At 42.7% G+C, this 20,669-nt stretch overlaps 1 protein-coding gene across 2 annotated transcripts in view; it reads right to left on the reverse strand.

The window, feature by feature from the left end:
- The window catches only part of LOC121547255 (gamma-tubulin complex component 2), a 34,741-nt gene that overhangs the window by 12,812 nt on the left and 1,260 nt on the right, over positions 1–20,669 (reverse strand). For both annotated transcript variants that reach the window (XM_041858425.1, XM_041858424.1), the window contains exons 4-11: positions 20,454–20,624; positions 20,027–20,189; positions 19,631–19,838; positions 13,489–13,688; positions 12,940–13,129; positions 12,630–12,775; positions 12,266–12,446; positions 11,987–12,167 (exon numbers count right to left, since the gene is read on the reverse strand). In XM_041858425.1, coding sequence (XP_041714359.1) covers positions 11,987–12,167; positions 12,266–12,446; positions 12,630–12,775; positions 12,940–13,129; positions 13,489–13,688; positions 19,631–19,838; positions 20,027–20,189; positions 20,454–20,624 — 1,440 coding nt within the window. The remainder of the gene's footprint in view (positions 1–11,986; positions 12,168–12,265; positions 12,447–12,629; positions 12,776–12,939; positions 13,130–13,488; positions 13,689–19,630; positions 19,839–20,026; positions 20,190–20,453; positions 20,625–20,669) is intronic.

Genomic DNA, 20,669 nt, shown 5'->3' on the forward strand with positions numbered 1-20,669 from the left:
ATTGCTAAAAAGCAACAAATTGGAAGTTTTGGAATGGCCTAGTCAAAGTCCAGACCTAATCCCAATTGAGATGTTGTGGCAGGACTTGAAACGAGCAGTTCATGCTTGAAAACCCACACGTCACAGAGTTAAAGCAGTTCTGCATGGAAGAGTGGGCCAAAATTCCTCCACAGTGATGTGAGAGACTGATCAACAACTACAGGAAGCATTTGGTTGGAGTCATTGCAGCTAAAGGTGGCACAACCAGTTATTGAGTGTAAGGGGGCAATTACTTTTTCAAACAGGGGAATTGGGTGTTGCATAACTTTGTTTATGAAATAAATGAAATATGTAATTGTTGTGTTATTTGTTCACTTATGTTCCCTTTATCTAATATTATGTTTTGGTTGAAGATCTGATAACATTCAGTATCACAAATATGCAAAAGTAGAGAAAATTAGAAAGGGGGCAAATACTTTTTCACAGCACTGTATGCAGCTCCACTACACGATACAATTTTCAAAAAGCCACGTTCGACAGGATTACAACCACAGATTGACCGGCTCAAATAGACAGAAGGCTTCTCTCGGCATGTCCAGCCCACTCATTATCTCAGCCAATCAAATCAAATCAAATCAAATCAAATTTTATTGGTCACATGCGCCGAATACAACAAGTGCAGACATTACAGTGAAATGCTTACTTACAGCCCTTAACCAACAGTGCGTTTATTTTAAACAAAAAAAGTAAGAATAAAACAACAACAAAAAAAAGTGTTGAGAAAAACAAAGAGCAGAAGTAAAATAAAGTGACAGTAGGGAGGCTATATATACAGGGGGGTAACGGTGCAGAGTCAATGTAAGCGGGGCACCGGCTAGTTGAGGTAGTTGAGGTAATATGTACATGTGGGTAGAGTTAAAGTGACTATGCATAAATACTTAACAGAGTAGCAGCAGCGTAAAAAGGATGGGGTGGGGGGGCAGTGCAAATAGTCCGGGTAGCCATGATTAGCTGTTCAGGAGTCTTATGGCTTGTGGGTAGAAGCTGTTGAGAAGTCTTTTGGACCTAGACTTGGCACTCCGGTACCGCTTGCCGTGCGGTAGCAGAGAGAACAGTCTATGACTAGGGTGGCTGGAGTCTTTGACAATTTTGAGGGCCTTCCTCTGACACCGCCTGGTATAGAGGTCTTGGATGGCAGGGAGCTTTGCCCCAGTGATGTACTGGGCCGTACGCACTACCCTCTGTAGTGCCTTGCGGTCAGAGGCCAAGCAGTTGCCATACCAGGCGGTGATGCAACCAGTCAGGATGCTCTCGATGGTGCAGCTGTAGAATTTTTTGAGGATCTGAGGACCCATGCCAAATCTTTTTAGTCTCCTGAGGGGGAATAGGCTTTGTCGTGCCCTCTTCACGACTGTCTTGGTGTGCTTGGACCATGATAGTTCGTTGGTGATGTGGACACCAAGGAACTTGAAGCTCTCAACCTGTTCCACTACAGCCCGTCGATGAGAATGGGGGCGTGCTCAGTCCTCTTTTTTTTCCTGTAGTCCACAATCATCTCCTTTGTCTTGGTCACGTTGAGGGAGAGGTTGTTGTCCTGGCACCACACGGCCAGATCTCTGACCTCCTCCCTATAGGCTGTCTCATCGTTGTCGGTGATCAGGCCTACCACTGTTGTGTCGTCGGCAAACTTAATGATGGTGTTGGAGTCGTGCCTGGCCATGCAGTCATGGGTGAACAGAGAGTACAGGAGGGGGACTGAGCACGCACCCCTGAGGGGCCCCCGTGTTGAGGATCAGTGTGGCAGATGTGTTGTTACCTACCCTTACCACCTGGGGGCGGCCCGTCAGGAAGTCCAGGATCCAGTTGCAGAGGGAGGTGTTTAGTCCCAGGATCCTTAGCTTAGTGATGAGCTTAGAGGGCACTATGGTGTTGAATGCTGAGCTGTAGTCAATGAATAGCATTCTCACGTAGGTGTTCCTCTTGTCCAGGTGGGAAAGGGCAGTGTGGAGTGCGATAGAGATTGCATCATCTGTGGATCTGTTGGGGCGGTATGCAAATTGGAGTGGGTCTAGGGTTTCTGGGATTATGCTGTTGATGTGAGCCATGACCAGTCTTTCAAAGCACTTCATGGCTACAGACGTCAGTGCCACGGGTCGGTAGTCATTTAGGCAGGTTATCTTAGAGTTCTTGGGCACGGGGACTATGGTGGTCTGCTTGAAACATGTTGGTATTACAGACTCGGTCAGGGACATGTTGAAAATGTCAGTGAAGACACTTGCCAGTTGGTCAGCACATGCTCGGAGTACACGCCCTGGTAATCCGTCTGGCCCAGCGGCCTTGTGAATGTTGACTTGCTTAAAAGTCTTACTCACATCGGCTACGGAGAGCGTGATCACATAGTCGTCCGGAACAGCTGGTGCTCTCATGCATGCTTCAGTGTTGCTTGCCTCGAAGCGAGCATAGAAGTGGTTTAGCTCGTCTGGTAGGCTTGTGTCACTGGGCAGCTCGCGGCTGTGCTTCCCTTTGTAGTCTGTAATAGTTTTCAAGCCCTGCCACATCCGACGAGCGTCAGAGCCAGTGTAGTATGATTCAATCTTAGACCTGTATTGACTCTTTGCCTGTTTGATGGTTCGTCGGAGGTCATAGCGGGATTTCTTATAAGCTTCCGGGTTAGAGTCCCGTTCCTTGAAAGCGGCAGCTCTACCCTTTAGCTCAGTGCGGATGTTGCCTGTAATCCATGGCTTCTGGTTGGGGTATGTACGTACGGTCACTGTGGGGACGACATCATCGATGCACTTATTGATGAAGCCAGTGACTGATGTGGTGTACTCCTCAATGCTGTCTGAAGAATCCCGGAACATGTTCCAGTCTGTGCTAGCAAAACAGTCCTGTAGCTTGGCATCTGCGTCATCTGACCACTTTTTTATTAACCGAATCACTGGTGCTTCCTGCTTCAGTTTTTGCTTATAAGCAGGAATCAGGAGGATAGAGTTATGGTCAGATTTGCCAAATGGAGGGCGAGGGAGAGCTTTGTATGCGTCTCTGTGTGTGGAGTAAAGGTGGTCTAGAGTTTTTTTCCCTCTGGTTGCACATTTGACATGCTGGTAGAAATTAGGTAGAACGGATTTAAGTTTCCCTGCATTAAAGTCCCCGGCCACTAGGAGCGCTGCATCTGGATGAGCGTTTTCCTGTTGATTAATGGCCTTGTACAACTCATTCAGTGCAATCTTAATGCCAGCATTGGTTTGTGGTGGTAAATAGCTGGCTAGAGGGAAGGTTGCTGTCTTTTTCTGTGGCTTAACCAACAAGGCTCGTAATTTAACAATTGTATTCGTATTTACAGATAGCATACAAGTTTGTTATTAAGGCACATGAAAGTTAATATGTTCCAGAAGGCATTTCTGTCAAAAAAAGCATTTTGATAAAAAAAATTCAAATGGCTCTCCTGTGAAGTCGTGACTTGCGACATACGCCTAGTTTCCTGAAACGGGTCACATATGACTCTGGACATACACTACCAGTCAAAAGTTTGTACACACCTACTCATTCAAGGGTTTTTCTTTATTTGTACTATTTTTTACATTGTAGAATAATAGTGAAGAGATGAAACTATGAAATAACACGTGGAATCATGTAGTAACCAAAAAAGTATTAAAGAAATCAAAATGTATTTTATATTTGAGATTCTACAAATAGCCACCCTTTGCCTTGATGACAGCTTTGCACACTCTTGGAATTCTCTCAACCAGCTTCATGAGGTAAGTCACCTGGAATGCATTTCAATCAACAGGTGCGCTTTCTAAAAGTTAAGACTGGTTGTCTTAATGCGTTTGAGCCAATCAGTTGTGTTGTGACAAGGTAGAGGGGGTATATAGAAGATAGCCCCTGTAGTCCCCTGTAGCTCAGTTGGTAGGGCATGGCGCTTGCAAAGCCAGGGTTGTGGGTTCGTTTCACACGTGGGGCCAGTATGAAAATGTATGCATTCACTAACTGTAAGTCGCTCTGGATAAGAGCGTCTGCTAAATGACTAAAATGTAATAGCCCTATTTGGAAAAAGACCAAGTCCATATTATGGCAAGAACAGCTCAAATAAGCAAAGAGAAACGACAGTCCATCATTACTTCAAGCACTATGATGAAACTGGCTCTCATGAGGACCGCCACAGGAATGGAAGACCCAGAGTTACCTCTGCTGCAGACGATAAGTTCATTAGTTACCAGCCTCAGAAATTGCAGCCCAAATAAATGCTTCACAGAGTTCAAGTCACAGACGCATCTCAACATCAACTGTTCAGTGCAAATAAACCACTACTAAAGGACACCAATGAGAAGAAGAGACCTGCTTGGGCCAAGAAACATGAGCAATGGACATTAGACCGGTGGAAATGTGTCCTTTGGTCTGGAGTCCAAATGGAAGATTTTTGGTTCCAACCGCCGTGTCTTTGTGAGACGCGGTGTGGGTGAACGGATGATCTCCGCATGTGTAGTTCCCACCGTAAAGCATGGAGGACGAGGTGTTATGGTGTGGGGGTGCTTTGCTGGTGACATTGTCTGTGATTTATTTAGAATTCAAGGCACACTTAACCAGCATGGCTACCACAGCATTCTGCAGCGATACGCCATCCCATCTGGTTTGGGCTTAGTGGGACTATCATTTGTTTTTCAACAGGACAATGACCCAACACACCTACAGGCTGTGTAAGGGCTATTTTACCAAGAAGGAGAGTGATGGAGTGCTGCATCAGATGACCTGGCCTCCACAATCCCCCGACCTCAACCCAATTGAGATGGCTTGGGATGAGTCGGATGGCAGAGTGAAGGAAAAGCAGCCAACAAGTGCTCAGCATATGTGGGAACTCCTTCAAGATTGTTGCAAAAGCATTCCAGGTGAACCTGGTTGAGAGAATGCCAAGAGTGTGCAAAGCTGTCATCAAAACATATGTTAACATGGGCAATTTTTTGTCCTTTTCAAATCAAATCAAATTTGATTTGTCACATGCGCCAAATACAACAGGTGTGGACCTTACCGTGAAATGCTTACTTACAAGCCCTTAACCAACAATGCAGGGTTTTTTAAAAGTAAGAAAATATTTGCTAAAGACATTAATACAATAAAAAAACAATAACGAGGCTATATACAGGTGGTACCGGTAGCGAGTCAATGGGTGGGGGTACAGGTTAGTAGAGGTAATTGAGGTAATATGCACATGTAGGTAGGTTGCTTGTTTGTTTTTAGTGTTATTCTGAGAGGCAGATCCGAGGTAGACATGTCAGTGACATTCACATTTGAGCCAATCGTGCTGAGTGGGCTGCCCACAGTGGGCTTCTTCCCAGTGGCGGTTTTACACGGAGGCCGGGGGAGGCCCGTGCCTCCCTGGAAATGTCCCTGGCCACCCCTGTGGCCCCCCCGTGCTGACCAAATAAAAAATTATGAATTTATAACTATTTTACACGCGAGCGCCAAAAGCGGAACTAATGCAACGCTCTACACGGCAACGTTCTACACGGGTAAATTAGAGTGGCGCACCCAAAAACTGTATCCTGCCATCTGCCTGCCTGCCACGTGTGGTGCTGCTTCGGTGAATGAGAGCTCAGCAACTACTATTTGCGAGAGGAGCTACGATTTGCAGGAGTCGAAGGTAAGAAAAACGATTTAATATCATAAGTGACTTGTTGTTCTTGCACATAGCCTACATGTTCCTTTTGTTCCTCACAAATAAATCAAATCAAGTTTTTAAATGTCTGGTCTCGATTTGTTTAGAAATGTAATCATATCTAAGCAAACTCATCGAAGCAGAAGCAAATATCCAAATGTTAGTAGGCTATCCTTGCTAGGTCTACACAATGTTGTGATGTTAACCACGTAACTTCATCCGTCTTGGCTGTTGCATCGCGATAACAAATACATTTTTAGTAAAGTAATCAACAGGTTATCTGCCAGTGTTAAGTAGGGAGGGATGGTTAGGTAACAAAATGTAATGCATGCCCCTACGTTTTTTCTTCTTCTAATAGTTATCATGAAACGAGGAAGGGACATAAAGTCATTTTTTGCCCCAGCAAACAAAAAAGTGAGAGAAACAAATCGAGGTTTTGAGAAAGTTGAGGAAGAGGGAGAGCCAGCATGTGATGAAAGTGAGGGGTCTGACAAAGAGAGGGAAATTCCAGAGGGTGAGGAGGATGAAGAAGAGGGTGAGGAGGATGAAGAAGAGGGTGAGGAGAATGAAGAAGAGGGCGAGGAGAATGAAGAAGAGGGTGAGAAGCATGAAGAAGAAAGCATACAGGGACAGAGAGATGAACAGCCAGAGGGACAGCAAGTGGATCCATGTGGATCAAGTACTGCACCATCAGGTTTGTGATGAGGAAGGTTCTTACTATTTGCAAAGCAATGCAATTACAATGTAATGGTAGGCCTGCTGGGTGTCCTTAAAATGCTGCTTTCTGCTGTTAATTCTTTTTTGTGTCAATATGGCTCTGTTTTTTTTTTAAAGTAAATACTTTGCCTACATTTTCAAATACATGCAGATATACAGTAAATAAATGTTGTAGTTGTGCCCTATGTTTACTGTCCATCTTCTTCAGATATCAGCAAGTCTAAGTATGACGTACCAGTACAGCCGAACTTGAAGATATTCCCAACCACACTGATGGGGGACAGAAGACGAAGCTTCAGACCAAACTGGTACACTACTCATCCATGGCTTGAGTATTCTGTAATGACGGACTCTACATGTTGCTATGCATGTAGACATTTTAGCACACCAAATGCCCCAGACACCGTTTTTGTTTCAACACCTGGTTTTACAAACTGGAAAAAGGCAACTATGAGAAATGCAGGGTTTTCACTACATGCAAAGTCTGAACGACACAAGTGTGCAATGATCGCATGGAGGGATTATCAAAGAGCTGTTAGAACTGACGCAACACTAACAGATCTCCTTGACAAAGAACACACTAAACAAGTACAAGAAAATCAGGCATACATTAAAACAGTTGGGGAAGTGCTGTTGCTTACAGCTACACAAAACATAGCACAAAGAGGACATGATGAATCTGAAGGGTCCACTAACAAAGGAAACTTTAGGGAAATTCTTAACACAGTTGCTAACCACGACCAACTTGTTAAGAGAAGATTAACTTCCATTCACAATGCAAAGTACACAAGCAAGATCATCCAGAATGAGGTTTTGGGTTGTTTGGCAGAAATGGTTCGGTCTGAAATCATAGAAGAAGTGAAGAAAAGTGAGGTTTTTAGCGTCATGGCAGATGAAACAAAGGATATTTCAAAAAAAGAACAGATGTCCTTCACACTCAGGTACTATTACAATGGGGCCATTAAGGAGAGTTTTCTCCATTTTGAATCTGCAGAGAGGTTAGATGCAGCAGGGCTTACTGGAAAAATAGTACACTTACTGGAACGTTATGGCCTGGACTACAAAAATAACCTCGTAGGCCAAGCGTACGATGGCGCTGCCGTTATGAGCGGTAAGCATTCAGGGGTTCAGGCAAGGATCAAAGAACAGGCTAAATTTGCCTTCTACGTCCATTGTAGTGCTCATTGTCTGAATTTAGTGTTAGTTGATGTAGTCAAAAGTGTCCCAGAAACGGAGGAGTTTTTTTCTTTGTTACAGAGTCTTTATATGTTTACTTCTTCCTCATATGTGCACCCAAAATGGCTGTCTCTCCAAAGAGAAATGTATGGCAGAACCAGAGAGCTGCAACGTTTAAGCGACACACGTTGGTCATGCCGATTTCTAGCCCTACGTAATATCATGGACACTCTACCTGCCCTTAAACGACTACTGCAAGAGATTGCTCAAGAACGTCATGGTGAAAGAACTGTTGAGGCCCGAGGTCTTCTTGCTCAAATTGACCTAGAATTTGTTGTGCATCTTGTTACTCTGCGTAAGTTGTTTGGGGAGACAAAGCTATTGTCTGACATGTTACAGTCACAAACTGTTGATCTGTCAAGTGCTGTTGACTTAGTAAATGCTTTAGTCCTGACATTGAAAGACCACAGGCAGGAGTCTTTCTTTGATGAGTTGTGGGATGAAGCATTGAATATTTGTGAGCAGTGTGATTCTGCAACAAGGTCAGTGGCGAAACGTCAGAAAATGCTGAGCTCTAGACTCAGTGGCTACTGCACGCTAAGCACTGTTGGTCAGAGGGAGGTAGAACGTGACAAAGATATGTTTCTCACATAATTTTTCTATCCTGTAATTGACAGCATGCTCAATGAGTTGAACAGACGTTTCTCCAATACAAACTGTGAGCTCATGAGAAGCATACAGTCTCTCAGTCCCCAGAGTGATACCTTTTTAAAGGAGAGCAATGTTTTTTCATTTGGCCGTTTGTATAATGCAGACATTGATGATTTAGGGCATGAGCTCCATCAATTTAAGAGAGTTTTGGACAGAAAAATACAGAGTGGTGAAGTCAAAAAGCCATGCAGTACAGTTGAGCTGGTTTGTTTTATTGAGCCATACAGGGAAGTTTTCTTTGAGCTCTTTAGACTGTGCAAGATTGCTGTAACCCTTCCTGTAAGCTCAGCCTCTTGCGAACGCAGTTTCTCCACACTGAAACTGATAAAAACCTTCCTGCGGTCCACCACTAGTGATGAGAGACTCAGTGATCTTGGTGTCCTGAGCATAGAGTCCAGAAGGGCCAAGGCTCTAGATCTTGATGTATTTGTGGACCGTTTTGCCAGACAGCACAACCGCCGTATCCTGTTGCTGTAGTGTATCTATATGATATATACGCTAGTAGCGTATGAGTGCCGCTGTGAGGAAAAAGAGATATAATTGATGGGTTTTATTTTTTAATTGGATTTGTATGTGATGAATAGCTTGGAAGGAATGCATTAATGAGGAGCACTGTACTGATATGGATTGTTTCACATAACAGGCTGATAAGAACACTCTCTCTTTGATGTCTGTGAAACTGTCCTTGAACCTGGCTACAGTGGATTTTGTGTATTCTCGGTGCTGACTCCGCAGGTTATTATCATAGCAACTATGCCTGGTAACAAATGGAACGGATTGGCTGAAATGGAGTCTGGACCACACTCAGTCCTTTGCTCTGGTTGGCCAACAGAAGAAGTGGAGGATTTCTGTCAGAGTATTTTAAGAAGAACTTAGAACAATGGATTAGTTAACTGAGTGCCCTGCGTGGTATTTCAGTGGACCCGTATATACGAACCTTCATACTTATCATACATACATTTTGCATATAATAAATTAAGCTTGGATTGAAGATCTCTTGATTCTTATTCCAATACCAGATTTGAATTACGCAATTTCTAACATAATGAACAATAAAACAACAAGCTTGAGCTTCTTAAGACACGGTGGGTTTATCTGTTCTCAATACCACCGGTAAAATGAATGGAGTTAGTCTGGTGTCCACATGAAGTTACGTGTGTAGACAAAGAGTCTGGTGTCCATATGAAGTTACATGTGTAGACAGAGACAGTCTGGTGTCCATATGAAGTTACATGTGTAGACAGAGACAGTCTGGTGCCCATATGAAGTTAAATGTGTAAACAAAGACAGTCTGGTGTCCATATGAAGTTACATGTGTAGACAGAGACAGTCTGGTGCCCATATGAAGTTAAATGTGTAAACAAAGACAGTCTGGTGTCCATATGAAGTTACATGTGTAGACAGAGACAGTCTGGTGCCCATATGAAGTTACATGTGTAGACAAAGAGTCTGGTGTCCATATGAAGTTACATGTGTAAACAGAGACGGTCTGGGGTCCATATGAAGTTAGATGTGTAGACAAAGACAGTCTGGTGTCCACATGAAGTTACATGTGTCTACTTAGATGAACCCACCGTGTCTTAAGAAGCTGAAGCTTGTTTTATTTTTCATTTTACATCATCTATCTTTTTTTCCTCACAGTACCAGTAGTTCCACACACTACTAGAGTGTATGTATGTTTGTATGTATGTATATATATCCCACCAATCCTCTCTCAAGAGGTTTTCAAAAAGGGGGCAAACTCATGTCTCAAGACCTGCTTCTGTTGGTTCCCCTCTCCTGCCTGTAACTTTCCATCCACATCCCCAAAGTTTTGTGGCCCATTATGACATCACTCCATTAAGTGATTGCTGCATGTACTGCTCTAAGGAAACACTTCTCTCTCTCTCTCTCTCTCTCTCTCTCTCTCTCTCTCTCTCTCTCTCTCTCTCTCTCTCTCTCTCTCTCTCTCTCTCTCTCTCTCTCTCTCTCTCTCTCTCTCTCTCTCGTTTATGATGTTATTCTTTTTAATTATCTCTGCCAAACATCTATGTACTACAAATCTTCAAGCTCCACAGATGTTTTATGGCATCCACTAAACCTCTTTAGATATTTGTAAATTATACAGTGTGATACCTTTCAACTAAAGTTTATTTTATTTTTTACCAACTATGATTTTTCCTTTTGAAAACAAGCAAAGCAAGAAAAAAAAGAAACAAAATCACTCCAATCATTGCACACTTGTGTCGTTCAGACTTTGCAGGTCCAGCTTTGACATGATGATCTAACTAACACTAATATTGTAACTAATATTGTAACTGAAATATGTATGATCCTATGATGAGCGATTGCTTACTTCCCTTTCACTCTTAAAAAATTACACTTAAAAAATGTGTATAAAAAGGTATATGTAGTATATGTTTGTTTAGTGAGCATTCATGCTGTCATTTTTTCCTAATGTGAACTATGGTGGAAATGTGCTGTCCTAAATGGACTTGCCCATATATGTTGTAAAGCCTTTTTTTGTACACCTGCTCATCAACTGACAGTGAAGTACACAAAGACACAGACACACACACACAGACACCTGTAATATTCTTGTTTTCATGTTGTTGCTGATATCCATCAGTGTTGTTCATATTGCTACATTGTGTTGACATGATTGTTGCTTTTAAACGAATGTTAACTTAATGTTTATTGTCTGCATCCTATTGGACTACTGGATGTTAATGTGTAACACGTTTCCCTGTTTATGTGCTTTAGCAATACTGTATGTCAATATGGTCATGCTAGTAAAGCCTCTTTGAATTGAATTTCTTTTCTGATTTGGTTTATTTTACCTAAATGGATACAGGGTAGTGTGTTTTGTTTATAAATCACTCAGAAAGTTTTCTTTCTTAAAACAAAATGTGGAATCAACTGTCCACAGTAGTGGGGCTTCCATAAATAGGAAATGGCACATTGTTGTACCCTTTGTTGTATCCTGGAGTTTTGTTCACATTGAATATGAACCCTGTATTTGTACCCTGTACTTTTTTTTATTTTTTTATTTATTTATTTTTTCATTTTTATGGCACTATCTCTCTTGCATCTGCACTCTTGTACAAAATACGTGTTATAATAAATGTCATATGATTTTAAAGTAAAATAAAGTTTATAATCTTTGAATATCATGTGTTGCCAGTTTTTTTATGTGTGCCCCCCTGATTAAACACTGGCCCCTCCTTGGCCCCCCTAGTAAAATGTGTCTAGAACCGCCACTGCTTCTTCCTAAGGCAGACAGTTTCAGTGCAAACAGTAGAAATCAATTCTATGGGCATGTGATTATTGCTGACAATACACTCCGAGTTAACAGTTAAAGAAACATACATTAGGTTACTTACATTGACTGCACTTATATTTCTCTGGGATATACTGTAATATGATTTCCATGTCCTCTGTTGCTTATTATGACAGGGCGAACTAGAGCGCTACCAAACCCAGACCGTCAGTCTCTCAAACTTTCTTCAAGTACTGTAAGCTACATGCTCAGACAAAGAGAACTTTCTTCAAGTACTTATTTTGCAAAGGTTACTTGAGCCTATTCATTCATCATAATGCATGCATGAAATAATATTTCAAAACATACTGTGTACAAAACATAGTATTTGTACTAAACCATTTATACATCTGAACGAATAAGGAATTAGGCTCCTCTCCTTTATAACCACTAGATGGTGGTGTTGTATTCAAAATAGCATTAATTACAGACTGGTTCTCTAGCATATTTACCTTCAGGTCATCTTTGAATGGGTCTGTGTTAGCAGTACTCATCCTCAGAGCCAGCTCTAGCAAGGCCTCCAGTCTGGGAGGGACAATGTCATCCACTGGCTTTTTGAGCTCCTCTTCCGTCAGGTCCATGAAATGGACAAAGAAATCTCCCTTGTCCATCAAGAAGTAGTGCTTGATTGACCTAGGAAGAATACATCTCTTAGCATACAACAGAACATACCAAATTCGAAATACCCCATCAGACATTATTGACCTATTTATAGTTTTGTTGTTATTTACCTAAGGCGTGCGACCAGCTCCTTCTCCTCCATCAGGAAGTCCAGAAGGACCTTACTGGCATAGTAGTAGGATTTTTCTATCTGCTCCACGTAGGCTCTCTCCTTGAGAGTGTAAAGGACCTCCTTAGCGTCGGGACAAGTCACGTCCCGCCCACACTCTCTCACCACGTTGAGATATTTACCTATAGAACAGGATGAGAAGAAAAAATTATTCAAAAACAAAAACTCCACAGCAAATGATCAGGACATTGATACTATTGGTTTTCTACACTATATGGAACACAGTGACTTGCACTGGCCATTGTCAGGATGCACAAAAAAAGTGATCTGAACAAATCTGATCCAAATAGTATGATGTGTCTTACCTGTACTCAAAATTTTGTCTGCCATTTTCTGAAGAAAGGATGGAATTCTGTGCTGTACGATTGTGTACCGCTGATCCCAATACTTGTCGTTGTAGTCCTCCTGGATCTTCTCTTTCTGTAACTCATGCTCTTCAACCATGAATTCACTATGAAGACAAAATAATTAACAAAATATTTGCTCAACTAACTCATTGTCTGAAAATCTAAATTGTGTCATAAGTCATGTCCAAGCCTGTGACCCAATAGAAAAGTACTGATGTGATTCAAAGTAAGAAATGTGGTAAATGAGTTGAGCGACAAAATACTGTACCTGTAAGGGTCCTTGATGATGCCTCTATAGATCCATTTCTCCAGTATCTCAAAGTAAGGGACACTAGCTGCTTTCGTGAGGTAGAGGCACAGTTCCTGGGCCTGACTGTCTCCAGTGTAGTTGAAGGTACGATCGTGAAGGAGGCTCAATGTCGACCCACCCATGCAGTCTCCTTTGTCCACAGAGGAGGCTTTGAAAACAGAACATGCAACCCACTGATTAAATAGACATCAATAACCTTTAGATTTTTTTTTATATACTATGAGTACTTTTAACTTTGGGCAGTCTGCAACAACGACAACATACCTTAATGACCATACCACACACATCATCATCAAATCATCATAGACCACAAGACAAGACCGGCATAACACCACTGACAGGTCAGTCTAAGCATAATTCAATTGAATGTCCAAGTGTGTCCAAAAGTGCAAAAAGTACAATGTCCAATGCATATATATCTACCAACCACAGTATATTGTATGATCGAATATATGATGCATATGGATCATATATAGATGTTTTATTGTATGATCATGAAGGCTTTACCAATGGAGGCTAGGATCTCCATGGTCCTCATGGTGGGCTGGATGTAGAACCAGAGCTTCTGCAGGGAGAGCATGCCCTGCCTGTGGAGGTGCTCCAGCTGGGTCACCAGGATCAGGTACTCCTTCATCAGGGTCCTCATGGCTGCCGTCAGGGCGTGGTTCACCTGGCCGTACTCAAAAGACGACTTCTCCTCAGTGAAGCTGCCAGACATAACACAGCCAAACTGTTATGCCAGACAAAACACAAACCAAAATATTTGACAACACAATGCACATTTTCCTTTGATACATCTCCAGATGGTGTAAGGATCTACATTTGAGTCTAGCGAATGAGAAAAAACAAAGTTAAGCAGCTGTCTAGATCCCTGTTGTTTGATGTTTTCAATCTTCCCTGTGGCCTGCCCTGTCTGGAACTGCGAGGAGTAACAGCATAACCTACGTTCCTAGCTACCATGACAAAGACCAAAGCCGGTGGGAGTACCATTGAGGACAGTGGTGTCTCTCTACCACACGTGAAGGATTTTAAAACTAACAAAAAAATAGTTCTACAAGCAGTTGCTACAACATCAAGAAAATAGCTTCAAATGTTTTGTCCAAATACTGGTGGATTCAACTAATAAAAGAATGGACGATCTGACCAGAGAGGTCCAGGACCTGAAGAACAGTTTGCAGTTCTCCCAGGGTCAGCTCGATGAGTTGAAACAGGAGAACGGCAAGATGAACGCAATCTGTAAGTCATTGAGAGAGGACATCAGTTGTGTGTGTGAATCCATGATAACAATGACGGATAAATCAGAGGGACAATCAAGACGGAACAACATGGTTGTGGACGGAATTGCAGAATCTCCACATGAGACCTGGAAGGAGTCTGAGGACAAAGTGAGGGAAAAGATCTCTGAGAAATGTAAGATGGACCACAGGAAGATTGAGGTGGAGCAAGCCCACAGGACTGGAAAACCCACCACCGGCCCAGGTGACAGGCCCAGGCCAATAGTGGTCAAGTTCCTGAGGTTCAAGGACAAGGTAGCTGTTCTGGAAAGAGCCAAGAACTTGAGAGGAACATACATCTTCCTCAACGAGGACTATCCTGAAGCTGTGCGCCAGAAGAGGAAAGAACTTATCCCAGCCATGAAAGCTACCAGAGCGCGTGGGGACATTGCTTACATCCGCTATGACAGGCTCATTGTCTACCCTCCCTCCCAGAAGCTTGGAAGGGATGAGAGAGCCAAGCCTATGGGTTCGTAGCTTCAACCCCGCAGCGCACACACACCAACTGATTAATGGACTGCTGAATGTAAAAAAATTTCTCTTGCTTTGTTTGCTCTTATCAGTATTATGTCTCTCTCTGGTAAGCTACCCAGGAAAGGGCTGAAAATAGCCCATATTATTATACACTGCTCAAAAAAATAAAGGGAACACTTAAACAACACAATGTAACTCCAAGTCAATCACACTTCTGTGAAATCAAACTGTCCACTTAGGAAGCAACACTGATTGACAATAAATTTCACATGCTGTTGTGCAAATGGAATAGACAACAGGTGGAAATTATAGGCAATTAGCAAGACACCCCCAATAAAGGACTGGTTTTGCAGGTGGTGACCACAGACCACTTCTCAGTTCCTATGCTTACTGGCTGATGTTTTGGTCACTTTTGAATGCTGGCGGTGCTTTCACTCTAGTGGTAGCATGAGACGGAGTCTACAACCCACACAAGTGGCTTAGGTAGTGCAGCTCATCCAGGATGGCACATCAATGCGAGCTGTGGCAAGAAGGTTTGCTGTGTCTGTCAGCGTAGTGTCCAGAGCATGGAGGCGCTACCAGGAGACAGGCCAGTACATCAGGAGACGTGGAGGAGGCCGTAGGAGGGCAACAACCCAGCAGCAGGACTGCTACCTCCGCCTTTGTGCAAGGAGGAGCAGGAGGAGCACTGCCAGAGCCCTGCAAAATGACCTCCAGCAGGCCACAAATGTGCATGTGTCTGCTCAAACGGTCAGAAACAGACTCCATGAGGGTGGTATGAGGGCCCACTGTCCACAGGTGGGGGTTGTGCTTACAGCCCAACACCGTGCAGGACGTTTGGCATTTGCCAGAAAACACCAAGATTGGCAAATTCGCCACTGGCGCCCTGTGCTCTTCACAGATGAAAGCAGGTTCACACTGAGCACATGTGACAGACGTGACAGAGTCTGGAGACGCTGTGGAGAACGTTCTGCTGCCTGCAACATCCTCCAGCATGACCGGTTTGGCGGTGGGTCAGTCATGGTGTGGGTTGGCATTTCTTTGGGGGGCCGCACAGCCCTCCATGTGCTCGTCAGAGGTAGCCTGACTGCCATTAGGTACCGAGATGAGATCCTCAGACCCCTTGTGAGACCATATGCTGGTGCGTTGGCCCTGGGTTCCTCCTAATGCAAGACAATGCTAGACCTCATGTGGCTGGAGTGTGTCAGCAGTTCCTGCAAGAGGAAGGCATTGATGCTATGGACTGGCCCGCCCGTTCCCCAGACCTGAATCCAATTGAGCACATCTGGGACATCATGTCTCGCTCCATCCACCAACGCCACGTTGCACCACAGACTGTCCAGGAGTTGGCGGATGCTTTATTCCAGGTCTGGGAGGAGATCCCTCAGGAGACCATCCGCCACCTCATCAGGAGCATGCCCAGGCGTTGTAGGGACGTCATACAGGCACGTGGAGGCCACACACAGTACTGAGCCTCATTTTTACTTGTTTTAAGGACATTACATCAAAGTTGGATCAGCCTGTAGTGTGGTTTTCCACTTTAATTTTGAGGGTGACTGCAAATCCAGACCTCCATGGGTTGATACATTTGATTTCCATTGATCATTTTTGTGTGATTTTGTTGTCAGCACATTCAACTATGTAAAGAAAAAAGTATTTAATAAGATTATTTCATTCATTCAGATCTAGGATGTGTTATTTTAGTGTTCCCTTTATTTTTTGGAGCAGTGTATGTAGCCTTAGAAATAAGGTTAATGAAATCAATAACTTGCTAACATTCAATAACTTTCATATATTTGCCATTTCTGAGACTCACTTAGATAATTCATTTGATGATACAGCAGTAGCAATACAAGGATATAACATCTATAGAAGACACAGAACTGCTTATGGGGGAGGTGTTGCTGTGTATGTATATATATATATATATATATATATATATATATATATATATTTCAGAGCCAAATCCCTGTAATGCTTAGAGAATATCTTATTTCAAGTGTTATTGAAGTCTTGTGGTTGCAGGTTCACTTGGCACATCTCAGCCTTTTCTTTTGGGGTGTTGCTATAGGCCACCAAGTGCGAACAGTCAGTATCTAAATAATATGTGTGAAATGCTTGATAGTGTATGTGATGTAAACAGAGAGGTCTAGTTTCTTGGGGAGCTGAATATTGATTGGTTTTCATCAAGCTGTCCTCTCAAGAGGAAGCTTCTTACTGTAACCAGTGCCTGTAATCTGGTTCAATGGTGTAATCAACCTACCAGGGTGTTTACAAACACTACAGGAACAAGATCATCCACATGTATCAATCACATTTCTACTAATACTGTAGAACTTTGTTCTAAAGCTGTATCTGTACCCATTGGATGCAGTGATCACAATATAGTGGCTATATCCAGGAAAGCCAAAGTTCCAACAGCTGGGCCTAAAATAGTATATCTTTTTTTACATTTTAAGTCATTTAGCAGACGCTCTTATCCAGAGCGACTTACAGTTAAGTGAGTGCATACATTCTCATAATGGGCCCCCGTGGGAAACGAACCCACAACCCTGGCGTTGCAAGCGCCATGCTCTACCAACTGAGCTCTTTGTATGATCTCTTAGTATATAAGAGATCATACAAAAGATTTTGCTGTGACTTATGTGAATGATGTTACAAATATTTGTTGGTCTGATGTGATTAATAAGGAGCATCCAGATGCTGCACTTGATGAATTTATGAAATTGCTTCTTCCAATTATTGATAAACATGCACCTGTTAAGAAACTGACTGTTAGAACTGTTAAGGCTCCATGGATTGATGAGGAATTGAAAAACTGTATGGTTGAAAGAGATGGGGCAAAAGGAGTGGCTAATAAGTCTGGCTGCACATCTGACTGGTTGACTTACTGCAAATTGAGAAATTACGTGACTAAACTCAACAAAAAGAAGAAGAAACTGTATTATGAAGCCAAGATCAATGATATAAAGAATGATGGAAAAAAACTTTGGAGTACTTTAAATGAAATTATGGGCAGAAAGCCTAATTCAACTCCATCTTTCATTGAATCAGATGGCTTATTCATCACTAAACCATTTGATGTTGCCAATTATTTTAATGATTACTTCTTTGGCAAAGTGGGCAAACATAGGCAGGAAATGCCAACAACGAACAGTGAGTCATCGTATTCATGCATAAAAAAAACGAATAATCAAAGAAAACCATTTCAAGTTTGAATTTTGTAAAGTTAGTGTGGGAGAGGTGGGAAAATTATTGTTATCAATCAATAATGACAAACCTCCTGGCATTGACAACTTAGATGGAAAGCTACTGAGGATGGTAGCTGACTCTTTAGCCACTCCTATCTGTCACATCTTTAATCTGAGCCTAGAGGAAGGTCTTGGTCCTCAGGCCTGGAGGGAAGCCAAAGTAATTCCGCTACCCAAGAGTGGTAAAGCGGCCTTTACTGGTTCTAACAGCAGACCTATAAGCTTGCTGCCAGCTCTTAGCAAACTGTTGGGAAAAAAATTGTTTGACCAAATACAATGCTATTTCTCTGTAAACAAATTAACAGACTTTCAGCATGCTTATAGAGAAGGGCACTCAACATGTACTGCACTGACACAAATGACTGTTGATTGGTTGAAAGAAATTTATAATAAGAAGATTGTGGGAGCTGTACTGTTAGATTTCAGTGCAGCCTTTGATATTATTGACCATAACCTGTTGTTGAAAAAATTTATGTGTTATGGCCTTTCAACCTCTGCCATATCGTGGATTCAGAGCTATCTATCTAATAGAACTCAAAGGGTTTTCTTTAATGGAAGCTTCTCTAATGTCAAACATGTAAAGTGTGGTGTACCGCAGGGCAGCTCTCTAGGCCCTCTACTCTTTTCTATTTTTACCAATGACCTGCCACTGGCATTAAACAAAGCATGTGTGTCCATGTATACTGATGATTCAACCATATATACGCATCAGCAACCACAGCTAATGAAGTCACTGAAACCCTTAACAAAGAGTTGCAGTCTGTTTTGGAATGGGTGGCCAGTTATAAACTGGTCCTGAACAACTCTAAAACTAAGAGCATTGTATTTGGTACAAATCATTCCCTAAGTTCTAGACCTCAGCTGAATCTGGTAATGAATGGTGTGGCTGTTGAACAAGTTGAGGAGACTAAATTACTTGGCGTTACCTTTGATTGTAAACTGTCATGGTCAAAACATAGATTCAATGGTTGTAAAGATGGGGAGAGGTCTGTCTGCTTTTTTGACACCACACTCCAAAAAGAAAGTTCTGCAGGCTCTAGTTTTGTCTAATCTTGATTATTGTCCAGTCGTGTGGTCGAGTGCTACAAGGAAAGACCTAGTTAAGCTACAGCTGGCCCAGAACAGAGCGGCACATCTTGCTCTTCATTGTAATCAGAGGGCTGATATAAATACTATGCATGCCAGTCTCTCTTGGCTAAGAGTTGAGGAGAGATTGACTGCATCACTTCTTATTTTTATAGGAAACATGCCACCGGGGGTCTTTTCACAGTCCCCAAATCCAGAACAAATTCAAGAAAATGTACAGTACTATATATAGCCATTATTGCATGGAACTCCGTTCCATCTCATATTGCTCAAATAAACAGCAAACCTGGTTTAAAAAAACAGATAAAGCAACACCTCACGGCACAACACCTCTCCCCTATTTGACCTAGATAGTTTGTGTGTATGTATTGTTAAGTAGGCTATGTGTGCCTTTAAAAGAAGAAAGTATGTAGTTCTGTCCTTGAGCTGCTCTTGTCTAATGTTCTGTATTATGTCATGTTTCATGTGGATCCCAGGAAGAGTAGCTGCTGCTTTAGCAACAGCTAATGGAGATACTAATAAAATATAAAAATACCAAATATTCCCCTTTTAAAGTTCACTCACCGTGTTATAGTAGAGTAGTATGAGGCGACTGGTAGTATCCTATTGACCAGCTCCTTGATGGACATGTCAAGGGTGGGGTCAACGATGAAGGAGCGATTCTGCCTCCCGAGGACAGGCTGGGCCGTGATGTCTCTGCCATCCACACCGACCAGCACAAACAGCAGATCATCAACCAACGCCTGCTCCTGGGCTGGCAGGGGCATTGTACCTGATCATAAAACACCATAGAGATTATTTGAGGGATGCTCATCCTCATAACCACTAAACATACCAGGTACATTTTCACACATTTTGTTATTAAATAAAAATGAGCAGCCACTCAGTCTGTGAAACTATGCAGGAATTTCATTAAGTTTATCAAAATGTGTCAAAGTGAGATATGAGGAGCATTCATACCAATGGCCACTGCTGGGTCTCCTCCTGCTGGTGTGGCACCGGTGATGAAGTCCCCAATCAGAGCAGGCCGGTCATACACCCAGTTGGGAAACACCGGGTTGGGCTGAGTGGGGTTCTTTTTGTTGTGTCTGTCCCTCAGCATCTTTCGTGTGACTTCAGCAGACTGCAAACATGGGGGAAAGGTAGTATTACTTAGAGATGTATTCAACTCTAGCCTTTTCAAAACAATTTGGTCCGGCCCACTTGAGGTAGTCATACGCGGGCCAGGAGTTTTCCTAAATACATGACTTGACCAGGAAAAACTCCAGACTCTAGCAATAGTAAAACATATGTAATAGACTATAATAGGGCATCAGGCCTTTCCTGGTCAGGAAGAAAATATCCTGAACCTAATCAAAAGTAACCTTAAAATGACGCGAGTACACACCTGGGGCACACTGGAGCTGGCAGTGACGTTCCCCAGCTTCTTGCGCAGCTCTTCGAGTTCCTGCATTGATATCTTGGTGCTGGTTGGAGGGATAGCAAAGGTTGTACTTGTTGTCGCATTAGCAGATGCTTCAGACCTTTCTTTGGCATTCTGTTGCAGACATTGGAGCATCTGGAGAAGATCAACACACAACACAATGTTATTGGGACATAACAC

Source organism: Coregonus clupeaformis, chromosome 31 (assembly GCF_020615455.1).
Source record: "Coregonus clupeaformis isolate EN_2021a chromosome 31, ASM2061545v1, whole genome shotgun sequence".
Taxonomy (NCBI): domain Eukaryota; kingdom Metazoa; phylum Chordata; class Actinopteri; order Salmoniformes; family Salmonidae; genus Coregonus; species Coregonus clupeaformis.